The sequence below is a fragment of the Indicator indicator genome, chromosome 1 (assembly GCF_027791375.1).
Source record: "Indicator indicator isolate 239-I01 chromosome 1, UM_Iind_1.1, whole genome shotgun sequence".
NCBI classification, from domain to species: domain Eukaryota; kingdom Metazoa; phylum Chordata; class Aves; order Piciformes; family Indicatoridae; genus Indicator; species Indicator indicator.
Genome location: NC_072010.1, coordinates 109,670,676 through 109,680,297, shown reverse-complemented (window position 1 = coordinate 109,680,297; position 9,622 = coordinate 109,670,676). Strand labels below are relative to the sequence as shown.

Here is a 9,622-nt window from a genome sequence, read left to right as displayed (position 1 = left end):
CAGAGTACAAAGCCTACTTTTCTTGGAGATATACAAATTTCCTGAATGTTTTTGTTTTGCATGAGCTACAGGTTTTAGTGGCTGCAAAGAACTTCTGCAAAGTCTTTGAAAGTTATACATCATTTGCTAACTTCAGCTTCACATCACCTTAGCAAGGCTGAAAGATGCTTCTTATAAATTTGTGGCGACACAATGGACACAGACTCCGCAACACAGTTCCAAGCGAAGACGTTTATTAAGCTACATAGTTAACTTACATATGTTTCTACATATATATCATGCAGTGTTGTCACACTCTAATTGGTTGCCTTTCTACTAACACATGCTCAAGCAAGGCATACAATTGGTTAATGCTAACAAACAATGCTAACAACATGCCCGGCCAAGTCCTGTCTGGTCTTTCTCAGTTCTAGATAAGATGTTCATTCCTAACTCAAGGACAGAACATAGCCTCCTCAAAGCTGCTTGAAAACAGACCATCCCCCAATCAAATTTAAGCAGCATTTTACATAAAATGCTGCAACAGATAGCTAGATAGGAAACTGGCTACTTCCTCATAGGGAAATAACACTGAGCAATAAAGTGGTCAGTCCCATCTTTCCACCAGTCCCTCACATGGGCTATAACTTCATGGTATGTCCATAATGAACAATCTTAAGTCCCAAACTAATGCAGTACTTTTGCAGTTAAAAGGGAAGCTATTCTGTGCAATATCCTCATTGACACAGCAGATTTTCATGCCCTGGAGTCTACTGGAATGTAAAGGACAAAGAAAGAATTACAGAATTTGGTCTATAAAGACATATTTTTGTATAGTACTACCATGTTTCACTAACCATCCCAAAGCACCCTAAGTGTGAATATGTACAATAAAGAATTGAGCCAAAATTCATTAACAGTTTACACTAAATAACACCACCAACTTCTAGGAAAAAGAGTAAGAAGTAGAAGTACAGAAAACAACCAAACAACCAAAAAAACCCAAACAAATCAAACCACCAACAACAAACCCCTCACCACAGCAGAAAACGCAAAACATCCTACAATTTAAATACCCACAATAGGAGAGATTACCAAAAACTCCATTCTGAGATCATTCTTTTCCAGGAAATACTCTACCTCAAACTCAACTATTAGTAAGATAATTTATTGAAAACAAACTAGTAAGGGAACTTAGTACACTTTAAAGCTTCCCCAAAGAAATAGCAATCAACTAAGTCATACAGTTATTACTATATAAAATTAGTTTTGATGAAACCATGTGCTGCATGTGATACCAATCTGTAAGAAGCTACCAGGGTTAGACAGAAAGTAAACAGCTCCTTACTAACATCTCGCTCCTTACTAACATCTCACTACTAGAAGACAAACAGAGTTTGTTCTGCTCACAAATCCAGCTCCATGAAAATCCCCCACCTGCCTGAGTAGGGTCCACTAAACAGGGCCCTCAGAGTCTAATTCCCATATCCCTTAATCTTGTGTATCATCTTCATGATAAAAGGGAAGAATAAAACATTACTTCTGAGGAATGCAGACAATCCTAATTTAGTATCTATAAGAACTGATACCTGCATGGTTACAGGTGATCTAGATGGCTGTTGTTAAAAGGATTTTTCAAAATTAAGGTTTGAGTGAAGTCCCTTACTGGAAACTCCCAGAGCAGCTAACTGGTACCTGTATTAACAACTAAAAACAGTGGGAGTAAGTTATCATTTTTTTTTTTTTCAGTGAGGAAGTTTACCAGTAAGTTCACAAAAGGAGTTAGCATAGAATCTCCTTATTTTTCTTCAATGAGAAACCTGTACAGACCTGCAGAAAAGAACTCTACATCTTGAATGATTTCTCAGAGAGACTACTTAATATTGGTACATGCAAAGTGATGCACAGTGAGCAAATATTACAACAGCACAATAACCGCATAGAATTAGGCATGACATTTTGAAATCCCTATGGATTGGACTCCAGATTGGCAGCTGGACAAATAACTGTTTGCCCACTCTTCAAAGGCAGTTTGTATCTTGCAGGCTGGACTACATTTCTAGTTACCCTGGGGAAGTCAGAGGAAGGAGTACAGGCACAGACCGTAAACAAGGAGGAAGAAAGATGGTTTCATTGAGCATAGATGCCAGAAATGGCAGATGATGAGTGGAAAATGGAAGAATAACACTATGAAAACATGCAAAGTCATTAAAAATTCAGAGAAACCTAGTGGGGAAGATTACTTTTTCCTGTGCTAGAATACGAGAGATTCCTGACAGAAACATTTCACATGAAGTCTAGCAAAATTTGTTTCTACAGGTTGATGCAGATATCTAAAGTGTACATAGATTAAGACAGGACTAAGGTTCCTGAGCCCTCCCTGAACGCTATGGAAAAACAAGAGAACTCAAATAGCTTGGCCTGTTAGGAGGATCAGTCTGTCAGGAATACAACAGCAGTAACATTTGTTTGAAGGAACATATAAAAGTACTTTATTTTGTAGAAGTCACAGCCTATTCATTTGTGCTTGCTTTTATTTTTCTTTCAACCTAAAAAGCCTTAGATGTAGCTGTTATCCAAGAAAGAATACGTTGGAATAATACCTGACACAGATCTCCACCTAATGAAAGAGAAGGTAGGTACCTGTCAACAGGGTCTTTTGACCCCTACACAACAGTCCAGTACTATACCAGTATCTTTTACAGTTTGGCACGTGCAATCAGGGCAAAACTCCTTTTTTTAAGATCTTGTAATAAAATGTGTATTTTAAATTTTAATATTTCCTGGCAGAAGTATCTTCAAACACTGCCATAACTTATTTACAAAATATATTTACAAGTTCTATGATTCAGTTGTGGGTATTACATTTCACATATGAAGACAGTTAAACGATTTAAGCACAAATTTAAGAATTTCCAATACAGCATTCCAAATTGGAAATAAATGTGCTACGATCTGCAGTTTCCCACAAACGAGATTCTGTAGCAGATTAGCCAGGTACTCACAACTTGCTCCTCTGTCTGGTACCTTCCCAAATGCTGCAACTATAATTCGAGCAGCTCTTGGCTTGGAGATTTAGGGGGCCTCTCTCTCATGTGCGCTCCATCACCGGGCTGTAGCCTTTCTGTGGCTCTTCTGGGAATCAGTTCTCTTTGGAGCTTTTCCCCTTTCTGCCTTGGTCCAGATGTGAGGCCCAGATGTAGCTGACTTGCTAGGGCAGGCTCTTCAGCTGCGTTTGGCTCTTGCTGCTTTCTGCGCAACAATGCAAATTGCCTACCTTCTTGGTTGGTTTAAATACTGTTTCAAGAACAGTAGCAAGCCCTTTAGTAACAGAGAAACCTGATAACTGAACCTATAGGATGGGGCATATCCCAACAGGTCCAGGGGCACACACACTTCACAGGTGTGTTACAAAGTTAATTATGCATGTTACATATTTATCTGGACCACCCACACTCCAGGATGTGTCCAGGTTTGCACATTCACAGGTGCTCACAAGGTTAATTACACGTGCTATACATTTGCCTGGACCATGTGGACCTCAGGAAGTGTCCAGGCTTGCACATTCACAGGTGCTTAACCCATTGTCTGGGTTAGGGCCAGGGTTTGACCCTTCAGGACACATCTACATACACACCGAAACACAAGAAATTACGCAAGTAACAAGCCCATCATGATGGGGGCGTAAACTCTACTACTAGAATCAGCATTTGTTATTCTACCAAGCAATTACTAAGTTGGAGGCAACTAATGCCCGCATGCATTATCAAGTGAAACTGAAGCACGATCTCTAGAGGTATTTGTGCTCCCGAGATGCTCTGGTGGTTCAGTTGTTTGTGAAACATTGGGTACTACCCATCCCTCTTGTAAATCGAATTGGTAACTCCCATACAGACAACCCTACAGATAACCTTACATATCAGCTTTTAGAAGTTATCATGCAGTTGGGATTTAAGACAAAGCTAGCAGGCCACTAAACGCCGTGGAATCATACCAGATTTCGAGTGTTTTCCTTTCATAGCAACAGTCAGAAAATCTGAACTCGGAGAAGCGGTTGTGCAGCACGTACCTGGCCGAGCACCATGAAGCAAACTACGCGAGATGCCAAATACCCTTTTATGCTTTCAAGCAAAATTAGTTTTTACAAATGGAGAAAACTTTCCCAGTCCCGCGGAGAACTCCGGGTTGCAAGACTCGACCCCAGCCACAACCACAGGACTTGCAGGGGGAAGACTTCACCCTCCTCCCCCCGCGCGCTAGGTCCGCTGCGCTGCCCAAGGAGCCCTTCCCCGCGTCCCGCCACAGTCGCCGACTCCATTTCCCGTTCGCAGGGTGCCTGGACGGCGGGCGGCGACCTGACCCGAAGGCGCCGAGGCCCGTCGAAATGCGGCGCCCCAGCCCGCTCCTCCGGCCGCGGGGCCGCTGCTACAGGCCCCCACGCGGGCGGCATGCGGAGCCGCAAACCAGGCCGGCGCAGACCCGCCGCCGAGCGAGACCGCTCCTCCTCGCAGGCCCCGGTTCTTTCCCCCGCCACCCCGCCCGCTTTCCCCCTCCTCCTCCCGTGGCGCCTCGTCGTTGTTTGAACCCGAAACGGAAATGAGACTCCCGGCGCCGGGGAGAAACGGAAACAAAACACGGGCCGGGCCGCCAGGCCGCGCCGCACTCACCCGCCGCCGCTGTCCGCCGCGCCGACCCCAAGCGGAGCGGCCACACGATACCTCCCGCCAGCCGCGGCCCTCGAGGCTCCCCAGAGTCCCGCCGCCGCCGCCCAGAGGAGGCCGTCGCGCGCTCGGGATTGGGCAGCGCGGCGCAGCGCGGGCCCAGCCGGGGAGGGCGCGCGCCGACACCGCCACCCCCCGCGCCCGTGGGGGAACTACAGCTCCCGGCGGCCCTCGCGCGCCGCCAATCCGCAGGCAGGGCGGGGCTAGCGGCGCCTGTCACTCCGAACCGTTTCCTGTCATCCGGAAGGATATCGCCCACTTCCCGTGGTGAGGGTAGGGGGTTGGTGTTTCTTTTTGCTCCTTCTCATCTCCCAGCCGCACCTCAGCAGCGTTATGTGGTGGGGAGAGCGCGGCCACCACCGCCCCGGGGACCTCGTGTGCGCGGCGGCGGGGCTCAGGGCTGTAGCTGCACCGCGTCGCGCGGATTTCCCGGCGTGCGTTGCGCGGAGGGAGGGGTGGGGCGGAGACGGGGTGGCGGTGGCAGCGAGTCTCCCAAGGTGACTGGAGCTGGGCCGGGGTGGTTTCGTGGTGCTCCCGTAGTATTTCTCCCGCGGCACTGGTAGGTGCTGGGGACTTCTCCGCTTCCGCCAGTTCGTGGCTGAAGCGGCTGGGTCAGTGCTAATAGTATCTCCCGACTCCACCGCCTGTGGAGGGTGCCCGGCGCGGGTGAAGAGTCGTGGGGAGTGGTGGAGTCGATAAAGGGTGGTGCTGGGTTAAAATGCTTACTTTTTCTTTAAACGAGACAAAACATGAAATTACTTGTTCGTTTCGGTGGAGGTGCGAGCAAAGTCGGTTTCAGTGCACAACTTGAATGGGGGATGTTCTGGCATCGTTCTTTGGGTTCAGAGGCCGCTCGAGATTTCACCCTGTTAACTGTGTGCTGTGTTAAATATTCTTTCTGGTTTAATGCTCACTTCTGAGCGAACTTTTTTGCTGCTTTATGCGCTTACATTGCAGAAAGAGCTAACTGGTTCTATGTTTGGTTTTCTGTTTTTTTTCTTTTTCAGTAGCTAAAACGTTAGTGTCATCATGATTCTGCATCAGATTCTGCGACTTTCTTCCATTTTTCGCACTGCTGTTTCCATTCACTTGCGCAGAAACATAGGGCTTTCTGCTATTGTCTTTAATAAGACAAAAGAGCTTGATCCAGTTCAGAAGCTCTTTTTGGACAAGATCAGAGAGTACAACACAAAGAGCAAGTAAGTAAAGAAAATAACTTCAAGATTAGCTGCAAAAGAGGGGAAATACAGATTCTGACAAATGCTAAAATGCACTGACTTTGTAAGTTGGTCTAAATACTCAAGGGATGTTTTCCTGCAAACTTATTGATAGTGTCACAAGTGAGAAGGCTTTTTCTTGCATACCTAACAGAAAATGACCATTTTCTCTTTAAAAACAGAAAAAGTAAAGCTAATGACTTCTGGGGGAGTTAAGGCATTCAATGAATTTTTTTTCCACGTTGTGTGACCATACCAGTGTGTTAATTTTTACCCATCTATGCGCTGTGTAAATGGGGGGGGGAGTGGGGAACCAACAACCAAAACTACAGTAATTATTCTAGGAGAGGAAATAAGCCACTTCTAGTTCTTCTAGAGGAAGATGTGTGTTTCCATACTAAAAAAACTAGACTGTGAAAGAAGGTGTGGTTTTGGTGGCTTTACCTATCATAAGTGATACCTGTGGTGGTACAGCTGAGCGTTCATATTCCACGGTTATTATTTTAACTATTTTTAGATTTGTATCCCAAGAAATTCCCTGTCTGAATGTATTTGAATGCAAGTTTCCCTGTCTCTTGGGATTTTTGCTTGTTTAGTATTTATTTCTTTGCAAGAACAGTTAGGCTTCTGTAACCCAGATCACTACTTGGGAAACAGCAGTTACAAGTCACAGTTTTATTACAAAGTCACACCTGCAACAAGTGATCCTAAGAGTCTTGAAAGCCCAAATACTTGGTTTGAGTTTATGTCTTGAAAGGCTACCTCTGTAGCTTGGATTTTCATCATTGGTAGGAGAGAGCCTGTGCTTTGCCCTGAGAACCTGAGAATAAGTATGCCCAAAAGTTTGTCATTTAAATAGTTCACTGTGGTTGGTTGTCAAAAAGATTTTTAATTCATAAATAGCCATGAAAATGTAGAACTTCCACATGAAATTTCAAAACTCCGTTGTTGATCAGAACTTTTCATGTTTTTCTTAGGCAAACTGGAGGTCCTGTTGATGCAGGCCCTGAATTTCAGAAAGACATGAATGAATCTCTTGCTAGACTTCAGCGGGCCTATGGTGAGGGAGATCTAACCAAATTTCCAGATTTCAAATTTGAGGGTGAGTTAACAATCTTGTTGAATTTTTTAATTGCAAGTAAGAACTGACTGTTTTTCTTAATTCCCATTTAGTTTTAATTTGGACCATTAATTTGAGGTTTCCTCAGTGAATCTCCTTCTTGTTGTACAGTTCACATCTTATTCCATTTGACTCCTTTGTTTTGATATTTGCCTTTTCCAGTAGAGATGTGGACTAGTTTATGCTGATGCCTAACAAAACTTGCAGTCCTATCAGGCTTACCCTTCACAGATCCTGAAGAAATAACCCAAATACAAATGTAGAAATGACCCAAACCAATAGGCCCCAGGCTTTTTTTCGTCAGCCTCCCAAAGTGGTCAGCAGACTGTAACTTGAAAACCATTTGTTTATGTCATCCAATTTGTAAATTTTGTATGCTTATCTGGAAATGTGATTACTGAAAATGAACATATAAGCTAACTATGTGGCTAAATTATATTAAACTTATTTCTTCTTATTTAGATGTGACTTTTTGTTAACGTTTTCATGTTACCCAGATTGATTATGAAAAAAGAATGCTCATTATGATCTCTCAGAAATTCAAAGAAAATGCATGTCCTCTGTCAGCCTTAGGACATAAAGGCCACTTAACTGTTTTACAAACAGGATAATTTCTAGAATTCTTTATTTCTTTTGCTTGCTTACATAGGTACAGCTCTGTCTTCTTTGCTCATAAGCAGTTTTAACTCGGTCGGGTTTTGCAGGGAGCAAGTGGTCTTAGAAACTCTAAGCAGTTGGTAGCTGGGATTTAGCAGTATTTTGAACATGCTGGTGTATTTGGTTTATGTGGTTTTGGCAGTGATGGGCTGCAGGGGGGGCCTCTTTATCAGGAGAGGGCAGCAGGTATCCACACATTGGATGGAACCAGTTCCATCTGCAGGATGCAGCTGAGCCAGTTAGTGATGCTGGTGGTGCCTTCAGTGTCAGCCTACTTAAAGGGTGAGAAATGCAGTTCGCAGCCCTCCTCTGGACAGAGGGAGGGAAAGACTAAGAGAGCACATGGCTTGGTGGGCATCTGCCAGTCAGCTAAAGTCAACTCACCATTCTGATCAGACTAACTGAAAAGTCTGATTTAGACTAGAAACACACCTAAAAACATAGTGGAATTTCAGTTGGATTAAGCAAGAGTTTGGGATCAGATTGTTACTGGTGCAGATAAAAGAGAGTATCTTTTTTTTTCCTCCCCAGTTTTAGGCATGCATTTTCTTTAGATTTGGTTTTATTTCTGTATAATAGGTAAAGCAATATGTATTAAAGCTTAGGATTTTTTTTCGTAATGAAACAAGGGGTTTGTGATCATTGGATATACTGTGTGGCTAAAAGTTGTTTCGGCAGAGTGTTAGTAATGTGCATGTCTATTTTAATCCTCATGTATAACTCCTCTAAGGTGGAAAAGACAACTCCAGTGTAATTCATTATTTAGTGCTGCCCACTTTCAGTCATACCCTGGCACAAAGTGGTGGGGTAGACTCCAATGTACATTGGAGTGAGCTTGCTTTAGCGTGTCAACTTTGTTTTCTTTGAATAACAGATGAATTGTGGCATTTGAGGCAGGAATAAAAAGACTAATATGACCTTTTTCTCTCTCCCCTTCCTCCTTCAGAGCCCAACTTTGAGGAGACTCCCAAGTGATATCTGCAAGTTGTGTACCAAAAGGCAGTGTATATCAATGGAGTTGCCGAACATGGCACCAGCTGTAACTTAATAAATGCAGTTTGTTTGACTTCAGAGGTCTATGTCCTTATCTGTATGGCGAGCATAGTCAGCTATGATCATCAACCCTTAAAGTGACTGAGTTAATCTGACTAGTGTTTTGCAGTGTTAACTGCAGAACTCTATCACCAAGCCACATTTTAGTACAGAGAAGTTCAAATGCTCATAATGATACACCAACAAGGAACAACTTGTGTTTTCTGAGTTTTGTCACATCAAAAAAGCTTCTGCAGGAAAAAAAACCAGGAAGCCTCAATCTGTAGCACAGCCCTACGGTAGTGATGGACCTGCACAGACACAAAATACTAATTTTATACTGCATCTATAAACACACAAGTGATGAAATGTGACTATTACAGAAGCAACTGAAACATGTTAATGAGGTTGACACAAAGACTTCAGGTTCTGAGGAAGTATTTATTTGGAACCCTTCAACAGTTAGGGTCCAGATACTACAGCTAGACTTGTATTAATGTGATTTTTATTTTTTTTTCCCAGAATAAAATTACACATGCAGTCTATAGAGAGAAACTTCCTTCTGGAAGAGAAGCTGTGGCCTTTTTCTATTGGACAAGAAGACACTGTTTGAGACTCAATTACAGGAAGCTTTATTTTGTCAGGATAGTGAGTTTAAGGCTGCACGACTACTTACGCACTTATAGATGACTTTGGCAAATCTAATACAGTGTCAAGGTACTAGTAAGTCACAATTGCAGGAGAGCTTGAGCCCCTGACAGTAGTGGAGATGGAGGTAGTGGAAGTAGTGATAGCAAGGTCACCTATGAAAGTTATTTGAGTAGATTGTTCCAAGGTGTAAGCGTGAATCCCACATGGCTGCATGTGTACATAGAATCACAGAGTCACTGAATACC

General features: G+C 43.5%; 1 protein-coding gene across 5 annotated transcripts; it reads left to right on the top strand.

Annotated features, from left to right (window-relative positions):
* The first annotated feature begins 4,925 nt into the window (after window positions 1-4,925).
* On the top strand, window positions 4,926-8,745 carry ATP5PF (ATP synthase peripheral stalk subunit F6). Of its 5 annotated transcripts, none has more exons than XM_054386753.1 (4): window positions 4,926-4,967; window positions 5,708-5,899; window positions 6,895-7,019; window positions 8,641-8,745. In XM_054386753.1, the coding sequence occupies exons 2-4, from the start codon at window positions 5,730-5,732 to the stop codon at window positions 8,667-8,669; spliced, it is 324 nt and encodes a 107-aa protein (XP_054242728.1). In that variant the 5' UTR covers window positions 4,926-4,967; window positions 5,708-5,729; the 3' UTR covers window positions 8,670-8,745. The 5 variants fall into 5 exon arrangements, with proteins under 5 accessions (XP_054242728.1, XP_054242736.1, XP_054242720.1 ...); XM_054386761.1 differs by having other exon boundaries at window positions 4,953-4,973; XM_054386745.1 differs by lacking the exon at window positions 4,926-4,967 and adding an exon at window positions 5,162-5,197.
* The last annotated feature ends 877 nt before the right edge of the window (window positions 8,746-9,622 follow it).